This window comes from Xenopus tropicalis, chromosome 5 (genome assembly GCF_000004195.4).
Source record: "Xenopus tropicalis strain Nigerian chromosome 5, UCB_Xtro_10.0, whole genome shotgun sequence".
In the NCBI taxonomy this organism is placed as follows: domain Eukaryota; kingdom Metazoa; phylum Chordata; class Amphibia; order Anura; family Pipidae; genus Xenopus; species Xenopus tropicalis.
The window spans coordinates 111,253,348-111,280,551 of record NC_030681.2 but is presented as its reverse complement, the minus strand read 5'-3'; the positions used below and the strand labels follow the sequence as shown (position 1 = coordinate 111,280,551).

Here is a 27,204-nt window from a genome sequence, read left to right as displayed (position 1 = left end):
TTCCTGGGAACTTCACAGATTTGTTAGTTGTAATTATCTCATGCTGCCTTTCATAAGTACTAAACTGAAGTTGAAATATATAGAAAAAACAACAGTGTATTGAATAAGACATATTCAACATTGTACAAGCTTTTTTAAAGAGATCCTGCAAAAATTCTGTTGAAATTTGACAAGTAGAACCCTAGGGGTAAAGCACTCACCCACTGTTAGAAACTTGATTATAGAGTTTGTTAGTAGTGATAAGCGAATCTGTCCCGTTTCGCTTTGCCAAAATATTCATGAAATGCCAAAAATTTGCAAAACACGTTGAAATCAATGGGTGGTTTTTCTCAGCTACCGCACAACTCTTTTTTTTTTTACAGCATTTGGAGACTATGGGCGTTTTTTTGGTGGCGAAAAATTTAGCTTTCAGGTATGGTAAGCTAGTCTAGTATGCCAAAAGTGCCACCCTCCTCACTCTTTCCTCACTCATTTCTCAAAATACACAGTATAAATGTGCCATCTTGCTTTCACTGAAGGTGATTTAGGAACACCCATGCCTATTTGCTGAATGCTGAGTTACATTGTAACATGCTTTAACATATAGACAGCGCATCCTACAACTACTGACTACAATGAAGCAGAAGTTAAGGCTTTTTTATGGAGGAAGGGTGGGCTTTTCAAGCTATGGTATGCCTCTGGGAAAAGCACCCCACAGATACATATAGTAAATCACCTTTGTAAAGCCACATAATCATTTTTCTGCCAGCCTAAATATGTTTTGTTGCTATAAAGCGGTATTCAATCGGTTTTCAGGCGTTTTCTAAAGCTTCACTTTCAGCCACAACACTAGGCTGGGGCCCCCTAAGTTCATAACAAGGTTACAGACATATGTAAACAACACTGTATAAATACAGAATAATAGGCAAACAGTCCAACATAATTTTTAGATGACATTAAGATAAAAGTTATTAATGTGTAATTTGTGGATAACAAACTGCGTAACTCTAGGCAGTGTCATTTAGTGGCTACTAAATTACACTAAATAAATTACTTTCTTGCATTAAAAAGGGCATTTCCAGAGACTTGCAACTAAACTGGTAAAAGGATTGGAAGATTTAAACTTTGAGGTTAGACTGTCATGGTTGGGGTTGGTTTCTCTGGAGAAATGGTGCTTGCGAGGGGACATGATAACTCTTTTACAAGTACATTAGAGAGGATAAGATACAGTTAGGGGGATCTTGTTTCCTATAGCCAAGATTAACACACCAGAGGCCATCCCTTTAGATTACAGGAACAGAACTTTCAGTTGATACAGTAGTAGTAGTGTGGTGAGGGCAGTGAGGTTGGGGAATGCCCTTCCTAGTGATGTTGTGATGGCAGATTCTGTTAATGCCTTTAAGAGGGGCTTGGATGATTTCTTGAACAAGCATAGTATCCAAGGCTATTGTAATTTTAAGATCTACAGCTAGTTAGTATAGATATTGAATTATACAATTTACATAGGTAAGTGTATAGAGAGGTCTGCACCACAAGTATGTGTACTGGTGATTGTTTATACGGGTTAAACGTAATGGACTTTGGTCTTTTTCAACCCAACTTATCTATATCTATGTAGGATAGCAAGCTGTTCAGTCTGAGACACCAGGGAAGGCTCTAGGCCTCTTAGGGAAGCCAATGCCAAAGTTTGAAAAACAATGGTGTAAGGAAGTTATCAGCTTTTTTTTTTTTTTTTAAACCAAACCGATGAATTCTAATTACACATTTCTACAAATATTCTTATTAAGATATTTTTTTAAACCAAAACATGCTGACAAAACACTACAGGCAAACATAGAGGACAAAATAAATTAGGAGTACCTACATAAATTCTTCCACACTTCAGCATTGCCTATAAAGGCTGTTGGGTGATGCTACTTCCGGCAGCAATCACTTTAAACAAGGGACAGGGTGTTTTTGGAGCTTTTTTTGTACCCATAACTCCTGGTATTCTGGAAGCTGTAGTTCTGCCATAGCTGTAGTCTGAAATTGCATATTGCTGCACATCTTTAAAAGGATCTACATTACAAAAGTTCTGGCAGAATTCTCTGGAAAACATTACCAAATAGCCTTCCATTAATCCAGCTATGTATTATGACTCATTACCACATTTATTTTAACAAATCCTCAAAAGACTATGTATCATAAGCTAGAACAAAGAAAACAGAACTGTGCATATTGCATTATCAGCTATTTCACTGTTCCACTGTAATGATTACAGTGCTGTTTATGGCAAAGTTAGTTTGTGCTACTGCTGTTTTCTCTATTCAGTTTAGTCAGGGGAGTAACAATGAGTGCAGCAGTATTTCGGGTCACTTTGAGACCCAGGAGTGTAGGGCACCCAGTGAAGCCCTTATACATGTGCCGATTTAGTATATGTTTCCAAGAGACATGTCCTCCTGGTGTTATTTGGGCCCTAAAAGATCTCTGCTTTGGGGCCCAGTAACTTCCAGTAATACCACAGAGTTTACTCTTGCACACACAGTCAGCATAGGGCAGACAGAGTATGGCACACACAGGTACCAAAGGGCAAACAGAGTGTGGCACAGACGGGCAACAAGGTGCAGGCAGAGTATGGCACACACAGGCAGCATAGGGCAGGCAGGGTACTTCCTATGTGTGTGCCATACTCTGCCTGCCCTATGCTGCCTGTGTGTGCCATACTCTGCCAGCCCTATGATGCCTGTGTGTGCTATACTCTGCCTGCCCTTTGCAGCCAGTGTGTGCATACTCTGCCTGCCCTATGCTGCCTGTGTGTACCATACTCTTCCTGCCCTATGCTTCCTGTGTGTGCCATACACACAGGCAACAAAAGTCAGGCAGTACATACAATGGAACAATGGTGGCATTGCTCCTACAGTCTGAGGTGTGAACAGGTGAACAATGTAGCTGTTTACAGTCTGAGCCTGAACAATACAGGGGATTATATATTTAAACAATACATGGGTTTACAGCCTGAATCTAAAAGGTGTGAACAATACAGGGGATTTTATATTTAAACAATACATGGGTTTACAGCCTGAATCTGAGGTGTGAACAATGCAGGGGTAAATCTCAGAATTAATACAATTTAAAGCTTACACAAAGGTGTGTAAGACAAACAGGTGGGGGGGGGCCCACACAGAGGGGGGCCGCAGGTCACCGGTTGGACAGCACTGTACTAGACTACACAAGACTATAGCTATTCATAGATCCATTAATTGTTTCATAATTGTTTGATGCATATTACTCATTTCTATTCTGTATTTGTCTGTATTGGATCATGCAGGGGCAGCCCTACATACTGTTATGACCAATGAAACTTTGGTGCACTGCAGCTAAAGCAGACGAAAAAAAGACAAGCTAGTCTTTGCATATTGATTTATATGTGTGGCCAAATGAAAAAATCAGGGAAATCAGTTCAAAGCAATGCCAAGGAGCTTTGGCACTTTAGACAAGGCTAGCTATCTGCGCCCCCCCCCCCCTCCCCATATTTCCCCCATACCATTACTCCTGTCTGTGAGAGTTAGTAGTTAGCACAGACAATCTGACACAGGAAGGTTGATGAGATGGTACAATTCATCTCATACAAAAATAAACATATTTTCTATAATTGTACCTCTTTCTTTTCCAAAAATAATACCTGCCCCAAGGCACCCACACTAACCTACCTGTATTTTGCAGTCAAGGCAAAATAATATAATCATGCATTCTTCATTTGATATTTTTAAATAAATATTCCAAAAGACAAACAAAGTAAATTCTAAAAGGTCATATATTGAAGTGATATTAGGACTGACACATAAACTAACTACAATGGACTCAGCTTCTTCACTGTAAAACTCAGTAACTCCTTCAACCAAAACATTGGTGGTTAAGCAATACTTCCGGCACGCAAACATTTTAAATGATTCTGCGTTGCCAGCTGATAAGAGCAGTATTGTTTTAAAGAGATCTCACAGTTCTTGGGGAAACTGGATAACAGCAGCCAGCAAATTACAGTAAAATAATACCATGTTATAGTTCTTTGAGCTGAGCTGTGTGTCTAGAGATCCAGATGGTAAATCTGTTAGTTCAGGTGCATCAGAGCAAGTAGCCTGAATTAATGAAACTTAAAGGGATAGTCATAACATAAGCTTTCTGGTATAACTATTTTTTTTACACAAGCATGTATAGTACAGTGCCATTTTCTTTAGCAAGATCCCACACACAATTTCACACTGCATAGAAGTTTCACTGGTGGGTAATGGGTGCTATTGAATATCTATAACAAAATAAAGGAACGTTGTACTCACCAATAAACAAATTAAACCATTAGGTAAGGTGCAATGAGGCCGTGACCATAACATTTGAAAGTAGAGAGATCTTCTGCACTCACTCATTATAAATATACAGAGAAATTAAGACCTGCTGTGCATTACTATGCCCTCCCTTTAAAGTGGACCTGTCACCCAGACATAAAAAGCTGTATAATAAAAGTCCTTTTCAAATTAAACATGAAACCCAAAATCATTTTTATATTAACACATTCAAACCCATTATAAAGGCATTTAAAAATCCCAGCTGTCAATCATATATTGCTTGAATTCTACTGCTTCATTACACATTTTTCAAAGGGTTTAAGAGTTTAACCTGCAATTTACTTTCCAAGGTTAAAAATCACAAATGGACACTCTTGTTATTGGCCATCACTGGGATCACCTGACTGTAGCTGGGAGTGATGGGACTAATCTCCCCGAGTTGCCTTCCCCCTGCCATCCCACCGGCGAACATGGCAGACGCGGCGATTTCCCGAAATTGCCCCGCCGCGCCTGCCATCCCGCCGGCGACTTACATGTTCGCCGGTGGGATGGCAGGGGGAAGGCAACTCGGGGAGATTAGTCGCCCGCGAGCAGGGAGTTTTGCCGCGGGCGACTAATCTCCCCGTGTACCAGAGCCCTTAATGTACTGATAATGGGTGAGTGCAGTGCATCTCTTGTCTTTGCTACTTCATTTACACTGTTGCTTTAACTGTGCCAATACAGCTTCAAGTCTCGCTCGCACTGATATTATTTCTCAATGTAAATTTCTGTCAAAAAAAGATTCTGTTTTCAAACATTAAAATGTGTTTTGTTGCTTTGTATTTTATTACTCATCTCCTCACATTTTTGGCTTACATCAAGGATTCTTAAACTATGTCACAGGCCCCAAAAATAGATCCCTATGCTGTTTAAGGTGGTTCCTTTTGACCCCTTTAAGACCAGGCTTTAACATATCTAATTGTAAAACAATATTTGGGTGACAAAGTTGATTCAAATACTGTAACTGCGCCCCCCCACTTTAGATTTAAATTTCTTCCGACTCATAACCTAATTCACATTGCCAAGGGTTCTACAAAAAATGTCCTAATTCTGTAGGTAGAAATAAGAGCAAAGCAGAGGTGTTGTTTTTGTCAACACGTAAGGTAAATATTACCCCTCCATGCAATCAGTGACATAAGAATAAGTACTGGTATAGGTGCACTGTCAAGTTTAGTCCTGCACTTTTATACCAACGCAGCTTAGCAGGTTAGTGCAAGAGTGCCGTGCCACAGTACACATACAATGCACTCTACTTTAGGTACAAATTTGGACTAATCTATTACAGTTGGCTTGGGCCAGTATGAATCCACTGAAGACCACATATTCAGCATTTGCTAGGATCCATTTTGGAGGCTTTTGTCAAGTGAGTTAAGAATATGAAATGAAGTTGTTGCAGACCCTGCAGTAGAGATAGGCTGAGATAGGCTTTAGCTGCCTGGTGTGAGATCATGGAGAAAAGGACATAATGTGGTGTGATAGGATGCCCACCAACTCAGCTCAGCTGCTGTGCTATTTATAGTTATGTCAAACAGGCCAGTATTGGGGTTGTGTGGTTTGGTAGGGGGTCCACTGGAAGGGGCCAGATATATTTTAACGAGGGTGTACTTCTCCTTTAAGTCCAAGTTACACTACTTTACACTATATTGAAAATAGTTTTCAGACTCAAATACAGCCTTGTTTTTAATTAATAAGCAATTTCTTTAACCATGTGCTCCATCAGTGCTTAATGTTTCTTTTCTGTTATGCAACTGAAAGAGCTCAATAAAATGGTTTTCTTTTGATCCCATGAAATATTTTCTTTTTAGATTTCTAAATATCCACTGACTGGGCTGTGCTCTTGCCTCTAACAGATCTCTCATGAATCAAGAATGAATGGTTAATTGAATATAAAATACCGATGATAACCTTTTTGGGTCCCAGTTAGGAATCTCTGTTGCTCTGAAACTGTATATTAATGGAACCAGATGACAGAAATAAAAGTTAGTGGCCCAAGATGAATTACCTGACAAATACATGAAAAATGACGGTAGAATATACAATATAAAGTGCTTTTCATATGACCTCAGTACTTTCCAAGTTTACTAGTCAAGCAACTGTTCAGCGAAGAACTGTTAAAATGAAAGTTTTGAGATTACAAGGCAAAATCTCAACATGTGAAGCAAAACTTTATGGTCTTTAATCTCAAATGTATGGTTTTTATTCAAAGCTATGACTTAAAAGTCCGACTTTCAAAGACCTACTTTCCAGAATAATGAAAACAAGGTTATGACTTGTTTACCTTTAAAAGCCATGGCTGAAAAATAAAATGAGTAGTGTGACTTCTACTGCCTGAGATTGTCAGAATTTTGACTTTTAGCATAATGGCCAAATTGGCACGTTTTAAAGGCCCATGTATGGCCACCATGGCCTTATTCTTGACCATGTGTTAATCCACATTAACCCCCTATACTCTGATCAGATTTAGGCACACAGAGAAGACTTTGGTGGCGAAATATGCAAGTATGTATTTTGGTGTTGAACAGCCTTTCCATGTTTCGGCAACTGGACCAACATAATTTATCCGCAGGCTGAGAATCAGCCCTGTGTGGCCGTAGCCTTAGAGGGAGAGGAAATTAAATATATGGTGAGGATAAACAGTGTGAATGCATACCTGCATTCCCATGCACTAATTACACTAAGGGGCAGATTTATCAAGATGTGAGTTTAGATTGTAATACATAAAAACTCACCTATGTTCTATTCATTCCTATGGAATTTTTAGAAGCATATTTATCAGGGGGTTTAAGTTAGAACTCACCATTTGCTCAATACATTTCCCATCGGAATTACTGGAACGTGGGTGAGTTTTTATGTAATAAGATCTAAACTCACATTTTGATAAATCTGCCCCTAATAGTTCATTCATATTCTCTATACATGACAGCTTTGAAACCAGGGCAATTAGCATCAGATTTTAATAATTATCCCTTTGTCACTGATACTTCTGATAAAATCCAAGATGGGGAGCTCCTGTGACAACTGTGAAGGCCTGGATCATTTCTACTACAGGTATGGGATCCTTTATCTGGGAACCCATTATCCAGAAGGCTCTGGAAGTGGAAGGTGGGAAGTTGACCAGTTCATTTTTTTTTTTTTAAAGTTTTTATTTTTGCATTTTTCAACTTAACATAAAAATACAAAAAGGACAATAATCAGAGGGGAAACAGGGTGAAAGAATAAGGAAGAGGAAAGAGAGGCAGAGTGTAGAGCTGGGGAGATAGGAACCAGTTTATCTTCATTGTTGTGGTATACAGTCTGTGGAGTTTTCTGGGGTTTCATGGAAGATCAACCAAGGGCCCCATATTGAATAAAATTTTTTTGGACAACCACGTGCGAGGTAGGTCAGCTTCTGGTTGGTAAGGGTATTATTTACTAGAGTTCTCCAGAACGGTAGGGTTGGGGGGGCCAAGGATTTCCATTGTAAGAGAATGGCTTTTTTGGCATAGTATAGAAGCTGGAGGTAGCAGAGTCTGGAGTGGTGTGTGAGACCTAAGTCCTCGGCCACTCCCAGTAGGCAAACAATTGGTGATAGGATCCGGGGAAAGCTTAGGGCATCAGAGATGTAGTTAACGATTTCTCGCCAATAGTTCTGCACAGCTGGACAGCTCCAGAACACATGCATATATGAGCCAGTGTCTCGGTCACATTTTATACAGGTATCTGGGATGTGGGGGAACATCTTGGAAAGCCTGTATGGCGTAAGGTATACCCGGTTAAGGAACTTCATTTGTATATACCTGTCCGCTATAGATATTGTCAAGTCTGGAATTTGCTTTAAGGCATCGACCCACATTTCTTCAGTTAAGCTGGGGATATCACGCATCCATTTCTCACGTACCTTAGCCAGGGGGTCTGGGTTAGCCTGCCATAGGATGGTATAGTACCAGGATAGGGGCTTGATGAGATTTTCCCTGCGTAAATATTTTTCTAGGGTGGTGCCTTTCATTTCTACCGGTTTGGTGGGAAATTGGGAGTGAAAGGCGTGTCTGAGTTGAAGATAATTAAAGTGCATTGTTTGCGGGATTTGGTGGCTTTCTTTGAGTTCTTGGAATTGTTTGAGGTTCCCATTTACTAGTATATCTTGCAGTTGTTTAACTCCATAGGAAGCCCATTGTGCAATGTTGGGTAGGGAGGTAAAGTTGGGTAAGGAGCAGTTGCCCCATAATGGTGTCCAGTGTGACCACAGTTGTTGTGGGCCTTGGACGTGTTTGAGGGCCTTTTGAAAAGCGGTTATAACTGTGCGCATAAGGGTAGTGGTTGTGTAGTGTTGGGAGTTTCCCCTGTATGGTAAGTTTGCTAGAGCTTCAAGTGAACCCAGTATATTGGCTTCGAGTAGTGCGGATGTGTTGTCCCGATGTGCGGTTAACCACCAGTGTGCATAAATTAATTGACTGGCGAGGTAGTATAGTCTCATGTTGGGTAGGGCCAGGCCTCCCTGGGTTACAGGAGCTTGCAGGGTTTTTTGGCTTATGCGAGGGTGTTCTCCTGCCCATAGGAACCCTAGGATCAGGGAGTCAATGCGTTTGAACCATTTGGCACGGGGTGGTATTGGAGAGTTGTGAAAAATGTATAAAAATTTAGGTAGAAATATCATTTTTAGGAGATTGATTCTGCCTGGCAGGGTGAGAGGTAGCTGTGTCCATGTATCTATTTTATTGGATAGATTATGGACTATCGGGGTCAAGTTGTCTTCTTCAAATTTGGTAATTTCTTGCTAATGACAACCCCCAGGTATTTAAATGAATGTACTACTTGTAGTTGTCCTATCTGCTGTGCTTGAGGTGGGGGAAGTGGATCTATTGGAAAAATTAGTGATTTTGATTGGTTCACTCTTAGTCCTGAGTAAGTGCCAAATTCCTCTATCTGGGACAATGCATTAGATAGTGCTTCGCTCGGGTTGGCTAGATATAGAAGCATATCATCCGCGTATAGTGATACTTTTTCTATTAGTCTGCCGACCTGTAGTCCCGGTATGTTGGGCGAGTCCCTGAGTAGTGTTGCTAAGGGTTCTATCGCCAGAGCGAATAGCAAGGGTGAAAGAGGGCACCCCTGCCTCGTTCCGCGCTCAAGTGCGAGGGGGTCGGTTAGCCTCCCATTAACCAGGACCCTCGCCTGGGGGTGCCAATAGAGTGCCCTTACCCAAGCCCTATATCTGCTGCCGAATCCAAAGCGGCAAAGGATTTCCCACAAATAGCTCCAAGACACTGTATCAAAGGCCTTAGCTGTGTCAAGGGATACCACAATTCTGTTCCCTTTATTATCATGTTCGTATTCTAGATTATTGAATAGCTGTCTGATATTTATGTCTGTGGCATTTTGTGGCATAAATCCAGTTTGATCGGGATGGATTACAGATCTTACAATTCGTTTTAGTCTATTAGCTAGCACTTTTGCAAAGACTTTTGTGTCACAGTTTAGTAAAGATATGGGGTGGTAAGAGCTGCAGTTGTCTGGGGGTTTGCCAGCTTTGGGAATAAGTGTGATATGTGCCATGTAGCATGATTCTGGGAGAACATTGGTGTCTGTTATTATATAAGGTGCATAGTTTGGGGGACAGTATTTGTGAGTGGGCTTTGTACCATTCAGCTGGAAGGCCGTCTGGACCGGGGGTACGACCTGGTGGCATATCTGCAATAGCTTCTTCTATCTCTTCTATAGTGATATCACTATCTAGTTGCATTTTGGTGTCTGGTGGGATGGAGGGGAGTTTTATTCTGTCTAGGAAGTTCCTTAGTTGCTCTTGTGGGAGTGGGGGAAGGGCTGCATATGTATTTTGGAAGTATTGACCAGTTCATTTTTATCCATGTTGATTTAGGCAACATGAGGATAATTCAGAAATAGCTGTTGAGGGCATGTCTGGAGAGGAGAAGTAGATTTGAGTATCATCAGCATATACATGATACTAAAACCCAATTAAGCTAATTAGTTGACCAAGCCCAGTGGTGCAGACAATTTTTTTCATTTTCTGCCATTGTCCCAAACTTTACCTTGTGCTATACCAAAAGCCCAAACTATATACATGTCAGGAACCCTCCCAAAAACTGAGTGGGTATGTGTAGAGAAGTGCTGTATAATTTAAGATTTAAGCTACCAATTTATTAACTTTTAAGTGACAAAGGGTTTCAGATAAGAATACTTTATATAAGCAGATATTCCCCATATGCACCTCATGTAGATTGTAGAGATTGCCACTGCTTCTAATATCATCATCATAATCATCAACAACAACAACAAACAGGGATTTTACAATAATTTAACAAACAAGAGATACTGATTAAAAATAGGATCAGCTTCTCATCAAGCACATCCTGCATTTAATAATATTGCTTCACCTCCGGCAGCACTTTAATGATTCAGCACTGCTTTTACATAGTATCTGCTGTAATGACTATCATAGCATCTTTCTCCAAGGCCCCAGTAACATTTGTAATGGATCTGAATTCTTTATGACTACCTGACCCAAAGCCAGGAAGACTATAGATACACATACTGCAGTGGATGTTAAAGAGAAACTGACACCAGAAATTGAACTTTTTTTATTATTATTATTCTATCATAACATTGTCCTTGCCTGAACTTTGCCATAAAAGTATTACTCATATTTGAGCTGCAGTAGTCTGTTGGTATTAGGGCAGGTTGAAAAGGGACAGGCAGGTTGGCAGGAACTTCAAAGTAATAATTACTTACAAAAGCAGCCCTATCAAAGAAAAATAATTAACATGACCTACAGTATAGTTAACTTTTAATGTACATTCAAATTTTGAAGAGTAGTTTTCAGTGTGAGTGTCACTTTAAGTTGCTCAGTTGTCAGTTCACTTCCCTGCCAGCTGGTAACTGCTGATATCAGATATCACTCTTTTATTGAGATACAAGAGCCTCAAGAACTTTTAGAACCCACCACGGGCTTCATTGAACCATCAGTATCAGCAGCGCTGTGGGGGCGCATCCTCTAGCAGCAGGAAGTGGGAATGCTGGAGCTGGGTGCAACTCATTGTACGTACATGTGCCTTCCTGTATGGCAGCACCAACCCCCAATATTTATTCTCCAAGTAGGTTGGTAAAATACTGATATAGATTATATGGATTTTATTGGCAGAGAACTGATGTGGACACCTAACATCAGACAGATTGGCCATTGCATATAGATACAGTTATTTACTGCCCAATTCAGTACTGATGTAGTAGCCTTATGGGAGACCAGGTACCAGAATCTTTCATACAGTGCTGTCTACAGAAGTGTATTTGTCAGGGCCTGTTACGCCTGTAGTTATCGGTGTACCCAGTAAACCTAAATTTGTTTAGCTTCCTATAGCATTGTCCAGTAACAGGACAAAACAGGTACCGTAATGCTGCTAAGGCCCCTCCTGACTGCTGCTCCACCAATAGCAATTAGTTTTAAGGGGGCAGCAGGGTTGCTGAGTAGTTGGGTTACAGTCTGACTGATCTTTCCCACTGAACAGCTTTGGATGCATATATGTTCAAGGTCTGCGTGGGTGTCATTTGTTTGGGACAAAGTTCGATAAAACGTCCTCAGACACCAGGAGGATACAAAGTGTGCCCCAGCAATTATATAGAACATATTTGTACCTGCAGTTATTTATATGGCGCCAATCTGCAGCTTTGGCATTCAGACTGTTTCGGTCACAGTGCTATCCTGTGCTGAGGGGGAGGGGGGGGGGGTTAATAAGTTTACAGTGTAATTTCATTCTTGGAGTTTTCCGGTGCTGGGGAGGGATTTGGAGGCATGAACGACCGATAATAAATGTGCCCCATACATACACCTATTTGATATAAGCATCTTGCACTGACCTTTTTGCTAGTATATATAAAGCATTATGATGTGTTATATTGGACATTTTATAAAGGGACAATGAACACTTGGTTTGCAAGCTGAGGTCCTGTGTTTTGATTCCAGCACAGCACTATCTTTATCTTTATCTTTATCTATGTTCTCCCTGTACTTGCGTGGCTTTCCTGGCTACTACAGTTTTCCTCCAAAAACCTACAGGTAGGTTAGTTGGTTCCTAATAAAACTGACCTTACTGTGTGTTAATGTGTTAGGGACCGTAGAATGCAAGAATGCAGTATAGGTTTAAAGGATAATATTAATAACAATAATAATAATTGGGGGGATGACAATTATGGATTAATGCCAGCTAATGCTCTGAGCCCAGTACCTGTCCCAGTGCCCAGGTGCACCAACTAGGGGCTAAAAGGTTTTTGTTTTCTTTTAAGTAGACACATGTTGCTTGGTTTGAACATTGAATTGTTTTCAGTAGCCTGTTGCAAATTTTTTAGGCCCTTTGCAAAAACGATTTTTGAGGCCCACTCAGCTGCTGAAAAGCCAGAACTGGTGCCATGAGTAATATACAGTGAGAACATAGCCAAAGTGTGATTGAATTTGAGCATCTGATAAAACTATCCACTAATGCTTTCATGTAAAATATATGACTAATATGGTTTTATTACTATACAAAGTACAGCATAATATTAAAGTAATGTCATTTTGTGCGCACTTCTGAAGTATTGGGGCAGCGTCAGACTGAGATGGCAGGGGCCCACCAGAAAACCCTGGACAATGGGCCCACTCTCAAAACTTTAATTCTTCCTCTCCTCCCTCAAACTCTTTATTATCCTAGTCTGTTTTCTCTACATACTATACTTTATTCTTCCATCTATCAAGCTTCCATGGTCCCATACGGAAAAAGGGAAAAACTATCAAATAGTCATTCCTGGTATCCTGGCGGGCCAGTCCGACACTGGGTGTGGGGGGCTTTTTGCCCATGGATCCCCTTTCATCAGCATGTTTCTCTCTCCCACTCACCAGCAGTAACCATTCTGCTAAACAGGGGAACTGGAGATTCCCAGTTGTGAGGATCCAGGCACAATCCACAGATTCCACACACTGAAATAGAGAGGAGTAAGACTGTGGAGACTCCTTCCCTCCCTACCAACTTGTCCCCATTGAATCTAAACTGGTCAAGAAAACACAATGACACCATAGCTTTTAGTGGGTGGAGTTCGGCCACAGCTTTATTGCAGAATCCAACATCAGAGAAAATAGTCCTTGCCATGTATTACAAAACTTTCCCAAACATATAATTATTATAATAACTGTTTGTAACGAATGCCGGCCACTGCAAACGCAGTGGGCATGTGAAAACTATCAAACACCACCAGAGGTTAAATGGCCAAGGACTATCCCCCGCCAGGAGGAGTTCATGTACCCCTACTTGAACTCCGACCCCCACCCACCAAGAGCCCTAGTGCCCGCTCAATGCCATCCTGCAAACCAGATAGGAAGATATCGTGACCTATGTCGTTAAGGTGTACTCCGTCCTGGGTCATGAATCTATACGTTTCATCCTCCAGGTGACAGTGTCGCCATGCTACCCACCCTTTACTCTTGACAAAACGGGAAATCCTCACATTCAAGAACCTGCGAGCCCGATCAATCGCAGCTAAATTTCTAGCCCCCCTCCAGGTCAGCCTAGGGACGATTTCGGACCATAAAATAACCAGGTTGGTGAACAGTGAGGCGCAGCGTTCTAGGTCCGACTTAATTAATGTTATGAGCTCCGCTACTTTTACCGTGCCTAGGTCGTTGCCGCCCGCATGCACGACTAGTACTAGCGGGCCGTTGTAAATTCTACTGAAGGAGAACACTTCTGGTAGGACTTGTAGCCACCGTAGGCCGCTAATTCCCTTCCAGACCATGTCAACCCCATGGAAACCAAGGTTCCTGCCGCCTGGACGAATTGCTGCCCGCCTCTCTGCCCGACGGAGATAGGAGTGCCCAAACAACAGGACTACTGGCGTGGTGGAACCTGGGGGGGGGGGGGGGGGGGGGGGGGGGCGGGAGAAAACTAATTAACTATCAGGTTGGGACGGACATATGCTGCGAAACAGTTGGACTTCCACCTTCCCACAGTTTTTACGGCTGAATCGCTGAGGCCCTGTAAACAAGCTTCGGTCGCTGCGCCGATCCTAAAGGAATGCGTACCAAACTCCTTTTTGTTTAAGCCCAGATGCTCCAAGCATCTGTTGAAAAGGCGGCTAAATTGGTAGCGAGTGAGGGGGGCGCCATCCTCGTGGACGAGGAAATTCGTCCCAGCGCGCCTTAGTGCTGCATAAGCATTAATCAGATTTACTGGGCAAGCCTGGCCCCGAATGGCGGAGATGGTTACCCAGCAGCCCCTCCCCATTATGTCTGTTTTTGACCTGCTTAACCGGAAGCGTATAAACTTCTGGTTTATTATCATATCCTCTTGCATTAAGCCGCCTGGCTTTTTGGCGCTCGGGGGGACTAGCTCGCTAATGGGAAGGGCCCCGAAGAAAGCCAAGCTGAATGCTGCCTGGAATAGTGCGGTTTCGTACTGGGACCTGCAAATGACCTGCAGAGGGGCTAGCAAGCGCTGTAGCAGCTGGAAATCTACTGGTCTGCGCGTATCCCCTTTTTTGCCTTCGCGCTTCCAGCCCTTGAGGGCTTGCCTGATTATGAAGTGCTTGGTGACATCCTGCCAACCTATAAGCTTAAAGAAAAAGGCCAGGCCGGTGAGGCGCCTTTGCGCGGACACGGCTGACACGCCCCTGGCTCGCAGCTCTAAGAGGTAAGCAATTGTGCTGTCGCGTAGCTGGCGGTTGTCTTCGCCATTCCTGCCCTTGGTGAATGGAAGCCACTCACCCCATGCGTTACCGTATGCTTGCCATGTAGCTGGGGTTACCGAGGACCTGACCATGCTCAGCAGTTGTCCTCCACCATGCGCCATAGGAATACTGGGCATTCCATTCCCTCCTGTTCCGCTGCTGGTACCAGCTCTCTGAAGGTCCGCCACTGAAAACGAGACAGGGCATCAGCAGCAGTATTTACGCGCCCCGGCACGTGCCGGGCTCTGAACCATATGTTAAAATCAAGGCAGCGCAAAACTAAATGTCGTAACAGAGCAAGCACTGGTAGGGAAGAGGACGTTAGTCTGTTTATGGCAAATACAACACTCATATTGTCCGTCCAGAAACATATCTTTTTCCCCGATATTCTCTGTCCCCATATCTGTACCACTACCACTATGGGGAAGAGTTCCAGTAGGGTCAGATTTTTGCAGAGCCCAACCGAAGCCCAGTTGTCGGGCCATTGCTCTGCGCACCAGCTCTGCGCGAGAATAGCTCCAAACCCAGTGGCGCCGGCAGCGTCCGTGAACAGGCTCAGTTCCTCATTGGACACTTCAGTGTCCATGAGGCAGGTGTGGCCATTGTAGTGTTCCAAAAAGGTTTGCCAGACCTTTAAGTCCTCCCTTAATTGTTTTGTGATCCTAATGAAGTGATGCGGATGCTTAATGCCCCGCGTGGCTAGGGATAGCCTCCGCGAGAAGACTCGTGCTATAGGCATTATGCGGCACGCAAACACCAACAGGCCTAATAGGGATTGCATGTTACGGAGCGTCACTTTTTTTGCTGTTAGCATTTCGGATACTGTGCCTTTTAGCTTTTGCAGCTTGTCTTCCGGGAGGCGGAAGACTAGCGCTATCGTGTCAATTTCAATGCCCAGAAAAGACAAAACGGTGGTTGGTCCCTCCGTTTTTTCTTTTGACAGGGGCACTCCAAATCTCGACATAAAAAATTGGAATGTGCTCAGCAGCAGCTGGCATACGTTTGTAGCTTGGGGGCCTATGAACAGGAAGTCATCCAAGTAATGAATGACGGAGTTATGTCCAGTTTCGTGTCTGACTACCCATTTCGAGGTAAGTGCTGAAACATTCAAAGTAGCGACACGATATTGAGCAGCCCATGGGAAGGCACATGTCAAAATAGAACTGGCCTTCGAACTGGCAGCCCAATAGGTGGTAGCAGTCGCTATGGACCGGAAGCAGGCGGAAGGCGGACTCGATGTCCGACTTCGCTAGCAGCGCTCCCCTCCCTGCCTGCCGTACCAGGGATACCGCGCGATCAAAAGACACGTATGAAACTGCCGCGGCTTCCTTGCTGATCCCATCATTCACTGATTTGCCCTTTGGGTGAGAGAGGTGATGGATTAGCCGGAACTTTCCCGGTTCTTTTTTTGGAACGACACCCAAAGGTGAAGCCCGTAGGTTCGGGAAAGGCAGGGAAGCAAACGGGCCAGCCATGCGGCCCAGTGCTACTTCATTCCGCAGCTTGGCCGCCACTGTCTCCCTATTTTCTGGGACCGATTTTAGGTTCTCTGCGAATGTCGGTTGGGAATTTGGGGTGAAGGGGATAAAGAAGCCGTATGTAAAGCCGTCCCTAATTAGTGCGGCTTCCCCCTTCCTGTGGTACTGGTCTAGCCATGGTGACATCTTTTGTACGTTCACCGGCGTCCTCGCCGCGAACGCTTGCTGGAGTTTTTGGTGGCATTCTGGTTTTTTTGAAGCATCGCAGGGCCGAATGGGCCCCGCCGCAAAAGTTACATTCGTGCTTGAATTTGCACGTCCCAAAAAATCTGCAGTGCCCTTCATTAAAAAGCCAGCAGACCCCGGGGCGTCTTGCTGCCACTGCGCCTTGGGACCCGGTGCTGGAGGGCGCAGCGGCACTATACTGAAAGGGCGGCTTAGGGGTCATCATGATTCTGAGCCAAGCGTCGGTGGCTTTCATATCCCATCCCAACTCTGGCTTCAGAGCCAGCCTGCGTCTGAATTCCTCGTCATAGCGCCACCATGAGGCGCCCCCGTGTGTCCTGTAGGCCCCGTAAATGGAATCCAAATAGACGAAGAGCTCCGAGCACTTGGCCGGATATTTTTGACCTATGACGCAGGCAAGGACAGAGAATGCCTGTAGCCAATTGCCAAAAGTCTTGGCCACCTTTGGTTTCCTGTCATCAGCTCTATCAAATCTCCTCTCCCTGTCCACTGTGGGCTGATCGGGTGATACGAGGGACCAAATATCAATAAACTCATTACGCCAAATTTTTTCCCTAGTTTCTCCCGATAAGTGACAGCCCAGCGGGGATACGCCGCAGAAATAAGTATCCTTCAGCGGACAAGGGGAGGAGCTGCCTGCGCTCGACTGGGAGGGACCTATCCTGTCCATAATCGCATGCAGCGCAGCTAAGATTTCTGTACTGCCGTGGGCCTGCTGGCCCCATGCCCTGACACATGAAAACTCACCCGTTGGGTTCCGGTCCTGCCTAGGTATGTCGCGGTTAGCTGGAATGGAGGTTGCAGGTACTGCTACCGGGTGTGATCTCGGGCTCTGCCCAGATGTATCGCGTAGCCTGGGTCTGCCGAGGTGGTAGCCTTCGTCAGCAAGGGTGGGACTGCCATAGTGGCCGTGTATACCAGGTGAGGTGGATCGTGTGGAGGCCGCCCTCCGAACGACCGTGCTCCTGAATTGGGTGGTGGCGGGTTGTATGCCGGCCGACACCCCACTAATGGCGCCAGCGGAACGGTGGTGCCTATGCGCCTCCGTACCCTGGGTAGTCCCTGCTGTGGGTGCACCCCCGAGTTGCCGGGGGGAGCTGGAGTGTGCCTGGGCCAAGGGTGCCTCATATATATAGTGAGCCGGCGGCTCGTAGCTGGCAGATCCAGGTGGGGAAAGTGGGGGGGGTGACGGGGGTGGCTGGGTGGAGAAAAAGTGGTCTGGGGACAGGCTGCCCAGGTTGGAAAAAGTATCCTCCAGTGGGAGCTCCCCTTCCTCAAATTCAGCTGCTAGTGGGTCATATTGCCCCATGGTTTCAGCAGGCCCAGTGCTGCTATGGGGGTTGGTGGCATTAAATAGGGATGCTGGGCTGGTAGGTGCCATGGAGGGGGCCATTACTAGTGGATTGGTGGGGCTAATAGGGGCAGGGGCTGATTGTATGGGCCTGCGTGCAGCCCTCCTTGCCTTATTTGTACTGGCAGGGGGCTTTTGCACGCGGGAGACATTGGTGGCAGTGGTGCCGTCGCGCGCCCTCGCCTGGGCCCTTGTCCTGGCCTCCCCGCGCCGCCTCGCTGGTGCGGCAGTCGGGGGTTGGGAGGCGGCGGAGGAGGACGTGCGCCGGGTAGTGCGCGGGGGACTGGGGCTCAGGCGAGAGGGAGGGCGGGCGCGGTGGGCCGGGCGCCTGCTGGCGCTGCTCGCCGCCTGTCCCCCCTGCTCCTGCGTACCGAATGAGCCGAGTAGCTGGCGCAGCCAGTCGGCTCCTTCGGCAGCAATCTTGGCCCGCACCTGGTCAATGATGTCGTCGCTCATTGCACCGGCGGCGTTCAGTAGAAGGAGGCAGGAGGGGGAGAGGTGCAGTTGGGAAACGAAGCTGCACGGAAGCTGCTGAGATGGGATGCTGCAGATGGTGCTCCGTGCCTGCCGATTGACCTGCAGGGAAAGCTGACAGGCAGAAAAAGGGGAGGGGGTGAGTATGAGCTGCTTTTCTTCCCGCCCAAACCTGCTCTCTTTAACTCACTGCTTGCTGGAGGGAATTCCAGGCTGGCCAGCTCCCCAGTCCCTCCGCGCTTTCTTTATTCATTTCAGTGCTCTCCAGATCTCCCAATTCCGATGATCCAGGCACCATCCCCTAACTGTAGGAGGGAGGGCTGGAGGCATACCAGGGTGGGCGGGCTCGGCCTGTGTTGCTAAGCTACCGGGGAGCCAATGGGGCAGCGGAGGAGTGGGCAGCGGCGGAGGCTGGGTGCTGGTGCCTGGGATTGGGAGGCCCCTTCCATTGCCTTTCATAGGGTTCATGCTGGCAGGGATTTACTGGAGTAGCTGCGCACGTCGATCGATCCTCTGTGCAAACCCTATTTCAGCGATATATAAGGTAATACACATCGTGCAGCGGGACCGCAGCAGGGGGTCCTTCTCTTTTCTGTTACCATGTTTGTGCGATTTTGTTGGATTTAAAGAAGGGAAAACGAAATGTCTTGTTCGAGATCAATAGAAAAAGTTCTGTCTGCTATGACACTCCGTGTGTGGGATATGTACCCCTTAGATCACTTGAGATGGTTCTGCATGGCATGGATATAACAGCAGACCATGATCAAAGGGATGTGCAACCTGCAAATTGCCTTCCCTTGTTGAACTACAACTTCCAGCATGCCCGCAGCAACCACTGAGGGGGGGGGGTAGATGCTGAGGGTCCTAAGGAAACAACAGCTAGGGAGGTGCAGGTCGCACTGTCTTTACTGCACTGTCTTCTTTGACTGGGGGCACAAGGGCAAGTTGGGGAGGGGGAGACAAAGTTTTAGGAGGGGGTGGTCTGTGTATGTGCCAGTGGTCACTGTATGGCTTTCTCCCAAGAGTTTGTAAAGGGAACGTATCAGTGGTGCTTCTGGTATTCTGATTAATGGTTCTGTAGTACTGGTACTCAGCTTAATGGTTCTGTAGTACTGGTACTCTGATTAATGGTTCTGTAGTACTGGTACTCAGCTTAATGGTTCTGTAGTACTGGTACTCTGCTTAATGGTTCTGTAGTACTGGTACTCTGATTAATGGTTCTGTAGTACTGGTACTAAGCTTAATGGTTCTGTAGTACTGGTACTCTGCTTAATGGTTCTGTAGTACTGGTACTAAGCTTAATGGTTCTGTAGTACTGGTACTCTGATTAATGGTTCTGTAGTACTGGTACTAAGCTTAATGGTTCTGTAGTACTGGTACTAAGCTTAATGGTTCTGTAGTACTGGTACTCAGCTTAATAGTTCTGTAGTACTGGTACTCAGTTTAATGGTTCTGTAGTACTGGTACTCAGCTTAATGGTTCTGTAGTACTGGTACTCTGCTTAATCTTCTGCCTCCTCTCAGACATGGTGCAGATGTTGACTGTTTCGGTGCCAGAGTAGTGCTGTTAAAGGTGTGGGTGTTGGGGAATGAGAGCCCAATGATATCAGCCATCCTTGGCATGAAGGCCTCATTCACATTACAGACTTATCTGCTTCTATCAGATCGAATTAGTTGCGTCCCCATTCTTTGGCCCCTATGCTCTCCATTAACTTGTATTCCAGTTAGAATGACACTGTTCACACTGCACAGCCAGACTACAGCAATTTGATCAAGCTTGCAACACAACTGTAACTTTTGTACAATGAAAATTCTCTCTGGATCTGCAGTGACGCCCCCACTCATTTGAATGGAGTTATGTTTGCATTTTATTTCAAGTAAAATACATTTTAAAATTTCTTGTTCTAAAAATAGAACAAGATCATGGATTTGCTACAAAATCGCATGTCGCAGCATGATCTGACCATTTAGCTGAGTAGTGTCTGGTTTCCTTGAACTCAGAGCTGGAGAGATGCTGTGTGAAGCCCTGCCAGTAGCGTGAGGGGTACGTCTGCTGCGAGCTGGAATAAAATAGTCTCTGTACGGTGGTTTAGTGAACGCTCGTAGGATTCATCCCAGAAAAAAAAGATGATAGCTTTAATTGCCCTTGCCCTTGTGCTAAAACAGTAAATTTTGGAGACCATGTAAAAACATGAGCTTGTTTGTTAGTAATCTCCCTCCATCATATCCTAGCATTCCAGGAAGGCTCTAGTCAGCCTCAGTCCATGATCCTTGCTGCAGTTTTCTGACACTTTTCCATTTGGGTGAGGTTCACTTATTGTGAGCAGCCTGCCAAATCTAGCTGAGCTTTGCATACAGACACCAGGCTGTCTTTAAAGGCACATCATTCTGACCACATATGGATTTTAAAAATAATAGAAGTTATGGGTGGCTTTTTTTCATTTAAATAAAATAAGGTTATGTGTTTGAAAAAGTAACCTTGTTCAGAAGTCATTGCTTAGTAAAGCCAAGCAGGCATTTCTCTATTTATTATGATCCCTTGGCCACTGGGGGCACTGTTTCAGTGGTGCGTAAAGAGGAAAATGTTTGGCTGAAGAACTAGTGTGTCATACTTAGTAATGCATACAAGGCTTTTGATGCAGAATAACTTAAACCCATATACTTTACTGGGCATGTATAGGAAAATAAATTAATAAAAACCCTACTTATAACTATTTCCTTTCTATTTAACTATCATTAAGCAACATAATTTGCTCCAGCTGTTGTTAAACTACAGTATAACATCCTTCAGCCTTTGGGGGTGCTACAGTTAGAAACAGGCTGACACAGACACTCCTGGTTAAGTATTCTGTATAGCTTTGTTATTTATGGGAAATACTGATATAGACACCCATTTTTGTACCTAAGCGGTCTGCTCTAATGTTCTTTACTAGCAATGATTGGTTACTATATAGTGACTATGTTGTGTACTAAGGCATACTGCAATGTTGTAACCTTCACACCCCTCTATCAAAGAAAGGGTTAAGTGGCTAGCATTCCTGGAGAAAGCTGGCAGGCCAGTGTAGAGGGTTAAACAGGGCAGGAATGCCATTCTGTGTGCATGGCTGTCAGTAGTTTAACCTGTAAGGAGCCGTGTGGGAAAACAAACAGAGAAGTTTGCCTTGCGGGGAAGGAGGGGGGGTGGTTGCTGGAAATGTGTACCCTGGGGGCAGGCAGAGGGAAGAGACTTGAGATGAAGGAAGGTTCTTATGAGGCACATACTGTCTGGCATTGGGTTTTGCCAGATGTCACTCAGGTGAAGCCACAACTCCCTCCCAGAACAAAACACCAAAGAATCTGAAGCCTCCAGCTATCTGGAAAGACATTGCAAGTGTCTGGATCCAGGGGGCACATTGGAGAAATTTAGGCAGAACTCTGACATTTCATTCTTCTCGCACTTCACTCAGCCCAATCATGGCAGGGGGATTTCCAGGCACAATGTACTTTGTAGGGGATTTTAATGCTCACAGTTTTTTCCCTTTGGCTTCTCTGCAAATGTTTGGGTGTTCACTTTTCCTTCTCTCTTTTTCTATTTCTTTAGTGTGCAGCAGTCAGTCAGTCAGTGATATTAAAGTTCTGGCTCTCCAGCAGTTGCTTAACTACAGCTCCCACTATCCCTTGCAGCCTGCCTGAGTTGATGTGAGATCTGTGGATACTGGGAGTTCCAAGTTGGCAGGGAGAGCTACAGGCTGAGCGCTGAGGAAGCGATGCAGATATTTAGTGCAGTTCCAGAGTTCAAATCGAAAACTTCCTATTTTTTACAAAATGGATAGTGCTTGGCTGGCATAAAGTTACTCACGGGACTGTGATGGGAAATTACACTGACAACCTGATTTAGCGCATTACTTTCATTCCAGTTGTTTCCCTTACAAATAAATGCCAGTAACAGCATCTATATATAAATGTATGGGTTGCTTACAGACTGAGTAGTGAAGCCTGCATATTTTCCTGTCTACCTTTCAGCTTTGGCTTTTTAATGTGTATGCCAGTTCAATGCAGGGTAAGGCGATCCCTAGTTAGAGATCCACAGCAGATCTTGGCATACAACCCAACCAGTGTACCTAGTTGGTGACCCTTCAGCAGTGAAACTACAGTTCCCAGAATGCATTCACCTACTCCTAGGGGATGCTAGATGGTGTAGTTTAATATATAAACATACATATGTGCTTTAAGCAAATCATTATTTTCTGATATTACTCTTACTTCCAAGCATAATAAATTACCTTTTAATATCTTCATGCCACCTAAACCGCCCACAAAAGTATATTTCCATCCACTACAAGTTTAACTCCTTGTTGTCTGTAATCGCTCTTTCACATTTGATTTACAGTATTTATTTCCTCTTTAGTTGAAGTATACTGTTGCAGTGAAACTATAACTAGTTAATCTGAAATCAGAGTTTGCTTTGAGTTGGACACTGGCGAGCTCTATAGGCTGTGCAAATCCAGCCCCCAGAGACAGAAGGTATGTGAGAAAAGGAAAGGTTTTTTGAAAGAAGTGGAAATAGGAGAAGATAGGTACGCAGCCACAATGTGCCACCTACAGGAAGGAATTCCACTTGGAAGGAGCATTCATGTGCCAGCTTTGATCTAGTTGACAAACAGCCCCACGGTTCTTGCAAATTACAGAGTGGACTTTTTATTGCACTTTGCAAAGTATCCATGAAAATGTGTGCATTTCCTACTGAGTGCAGCCTGGGGACAGAAAGGGAACTGCTGAGTGTCATTATTGCAACATCACAGAACAGTGACCATGTGCTCCTTGGAGTGCCCTGTTTATAAACATCCTTATTGATATTGATAGTTTGTTCCATAGTTATTTAATTTGAAAAAAAAAGATACTAGTCTATTGAAGTAGAACTTCAGTTGTAACTTGGTACAACTGCTTCAGAGGAAGGCAAAATATCCACCTGTAGGGAGGCCAGTTTGGCAGAGGGGTTATTTGTCACTTCTTAAGGGAAAGGCAAATGTTTCCTGGGTCATATGTATGTATGTATTTAGAGCTTTATTTATACAGTGCTACAAGGTTAGGCAGTGCTGTGCAATCTTACATTTTGACCCCTCTCGCTTGTGTTCAAATTATTTAGTGGATGGTTTGCTGAATGAACTATAACTTCAGTGTAAAACTTTGTAGCTCGGTGGCACCTTGGCAACTAAATGAATGGATCCCTGTCCAGCTGGGCAACACACAGTGGAACAAATTGCACATATTGACCCATTTAACTGTGATACCAAGCATCTGGATAGCAGGGGATCCCTTGCATTGTGCTTATGCAGTTGTTGTTAGAAGTCAGAATTTGAGCCAGTCTGATGACAATTTGTTTTATTGTGCTCAGAATAATTGTTGTTGGGCAAAATTATTGCTTCTGGCGTTCTTAGTTCTACTTTTTAGTGTACATTTTTAATTTATTAGATTTATGCTTTAGAGCTGTGGAGAGGGATAGCCAGTGTTGGGAATATAATGAACATTCCTGTCAACTTTAGTTTGGTCTGATTCAAGTAATCTAAGTGTATACTGTACATCATGTATAGTTTTATCCTTAGTGTCCTTTATTCTATGGATGTGATAATTTACTCAGAGTTAATTTCTAATAAATCTTTTCATATATTATATATTTTCATATATATCATATATTATAGGCAATATTGTACCCCATATACCCTTATATGACTACGTTATTAATAATAAGACTCTGTGTTTAAAGTTCTTTATTCTTTATAATGGCCCTTAACCTGTGGCCCACACCTTTGCAGATTAGCGGACCACTGGGATTTCTTCAGTAGCATAGATTTTACATACATTCTCCCACTGTTATCATTATGTGTTGATGTTGATTACTTTGTGGTAGGAATACAAGGTCAAACTGGTTGGCAGCTTTTGACAAAATGAATGCATATATATATATATATATATATATATATACACAGAAAATCATGTCTATGCACAAAGGTAATTGACCATTATAACAACAACTCTGCTGTACTGACCTTTACAGTAAATATTTCAGGCCTGCATTTCCAGTTACTGATTCATCATGTGGTGCCGGACAAAAAAAAATAAAAAATAAGTAAACCTTTTTTTTTATCCCTAAAATTACTCTCTACAGCCCCAAGAATAACATACCTTTCTCCCTGCATCCAGATTTATTTTGTTTCTCTATTACAACCAGTTAAGCTACAGCTCTTTTACTGATTTCATTGTCTAGCATGAGGCTCCGCCCCCCGACTATGATGACCTCATATCTACTGTGCATGCCTAATTGATTTTAATTGGAGGAAAGGCAGTGAGAATGCCCAGTAGGCACCTCTTTGAGGTCTTCATAGTCGGAGAGAGAAGGAGTTTGCAGAAAGCAAAAGCTTAACTCTAGCTTCATACTAGACAAGGAAGTCAGTAAAAGAGCTGCAGTTCAGCTGCTTGTAATAGAGAAACAAAAGATATGCTATTCTGGGAGCTGTAAAGAGTAATTTTAGGGGATTTTAAAATAAAAGGCTTACTTATCCTTTAAACAGTTGAGATATATATATATATATTTTATATATACATATTTTATATCTCAACTGTTTAAAGGTAAGTAAGCCTTTTATTTTTTATCACTTTATAATAAATAAGTCTTTTTATGTCCCTGTGGGCAGCTGTACATCCTGTTTTTAGCTGTTACTAAAGTCTGATCCTGTGTTTCTTAAAAATGCCTTGAACATAGGTGTTGGCTTTCTATTCCGGCACGAAAATAAATACTGCAAATCCTTAAATTGCCTAGATAGTGGCTAGATTAATAATAAAAATAAGGTAGAATTTTGGATGTCTGCAATGCATTCCTTAATTTGGAATAGATATTTCTATTGATAAGAAGGCCAGCCTTTATTGGCTGTGGCATATTTTCATTGTGGCTGAGTATATTTTTATACCCCATGCTATGTTTGACTAGGTACCAGCCAGTATCATAGTAGTTCTCAAATTGTATTTTGGCATTTAGAGCTTGTTTTATAGCCAAGAACATTAATTTTTTTTTGAAATTTATTGCTGGATTTTTTTGCAGATGTCCTCGTATGACTCTTATTTTGTGATTAAAACTCATCTGTGTATTGTCAGAGTTTTTCCATAAAGAGGTAGAAAGTGCTATTAATCTATTCTAAAAAGTGATATTTCTAGGTCTGTAGGGAATGTTATTTGTGATTATAGTGTCCATAATGTTATCTAGAAAATGCATGAGAATTCCTATTAATTTTAGCTACACACAAAACAAGGCTTGGCTAATCTGGTTCCATTTTGCAGAACTGACTGACTGTTGATTCTTCTGTGAATCTTGTGTTCAGCTGTTGAAGTCTATCAAAATCTCTTAAAATGTGATTGTTTAGAACTGAAAATCAGTTCAAGCAATTACCTGTGATGGTTCATTGGTTACATGGAAGCAGATGGTTCCTGCATTCTTTGGAATGGTGCAGTTTGGCCATGCGCAATACATTTGGCTTTCTGACATAGCACTATTGATAAGCAGCTCCTGGGTGACCGACTTTAGAAAAGACTTTCCCACTCTTCTGGCATCCAGTTGTTGTTGAACCTCAACTTCCAGTGTCATGGAACGGCTGAAGGATATGAATTGTAGTTCAGCAGGAGATGTAGGCCTTCAGGGTGGACATCCCTGAGATTGTTAACATTTGTAATTTTTTCTTTCCCACTTGCAGTGGATTTATAGTCCCCATATAACCACATTAAGTTCCTTGTTTGTAACATAATTGCTACACTAAGCAAATCACTCTGTATCCTGTGATGATGTTTGCATAAAAATCTGACTTTATTGGCTGATTTGCACAATAATAATAATAATAATAAAAATAATGCCAGAGCAGTACAGGCACTGTTTTTTTTTTTACTTCTGTCCTTCTTCTGTACACAGTAACTGATTGCTCCTTATAAGAGCATCACAGGAAGTTCTTCTGTTGTTACCCACCCACAGGGGTAATGCATATTTGTCAATTTTTGCACAGTAATTGAGCAGTGAAGTAAAGTTACATTAAATGAGGCTTCATTCTGGGACAAGGTACAAAAGAGAAACCCAGCTGTGACACATGTGAAGTTGAATGACTGGCTACTTTTGGAGTCCTTTCTCATTTTGGGTAAAATGGATATAGCTCACTCTGACTAGTTGGCTATAGGCCAAATAATCCAAGAGCCAATAATCTCCTGTAGTGCTGTAGATGTGAGCTTCTGGTTTTTTTTAATGGCTTGATTATTGCCTGGCTTTAAACATAACATTAAATATAATAAAGGCTAATATCACTAACTTACTAAGTACCATCTCTGCACATTTTTACTTTACTTTTAGAATACTCCAGACTGTCTCCTTCATTTCACTCAAGTGATATAAAGCTCCATTTCTGGTACTCACTCCCTCGCTCTTTTTCACCCAACTTGGCATAGTATGTCTGGCATATCTTTTCTGTTCTATACAACAATCCCAGAAACCTATATTTATCTATTCTACCTACCTCTCTGGTTCTCCTAATTCCTTGTAATTCTCACAGATGGGGCCCTTTGACCTAATTTGTAATATTTTTTTACAAATTATCCCCCTATCCATGGGGTACTTCAGTAAA

General features: G+C 43.4%; 2 protein-coding genes across 3 annotated transcripts in view; one reads left to right on the top strand and one right to left on the bottom strand.

Moving 5' to 3' along the window:
* Nucleotides 1–14,237: 14,237 nt before the first annotated feature.
* Nucleotides 14,238–18,868, bottom strand: LOC100497302. The gene is made up of 2 exons (XM_031902202.1): nucleotides 17,495–18,868; nucleotides 14,238–15,210 (listed from the first exon to the last, which is right to left on the bottom strand). The coding sequence occupies exons 1-2, from the start codon at nucleotides 18,552–18,554 to the stop codon at nucleotides 14,243–14,245; spliced, it is 2,028 nt and encodes a 675-aa protein (XP_031758062.1). The 5' UTR covers nucleotides 18,555–18,868; the 3' UTR covers nucleotides 14,238–14,242.
* Nucleotides 18,869–19,001: 133 nt separating this feature from the next.
* The window catches only part of fndc3b (fibronectin type III domain containing 3B), a 178,240-nt gene continuing 170,037 nt past the window's right edge, over nucleotides 19,002–27,204 (top strand). For both annotated transcript variants that reach the window (XM_012963399.2, XM_002931571.3), the window contains exon 1: nucleotides 19,002–19,116. The gene's annotated coding sequence lies outside the window, so the exon portion shown is untranslated. The remainder of the gene's footprint in view (nucleotides 19,117–27,204) is intronic.

What these genes read in the sequence shown, in the direction of transcription:
- LOC100497302 (XM_031902202.1), bottom strand. Translation starts at nt 18,554, where the DNA reads ATGAGCGACGACATCATTGACCAGGTGCGGGCCAAGATTGCTGCCGAA. An exon ending in GCAGGACCGGAACCCAACGG is followed by an intron (nt 15,211 to 17,494) that starts GTGAGTTTTCAT and finishes TCTCGTTTTCAG; the next exon opens with TGGCGGACCTTCAGAGAGCT.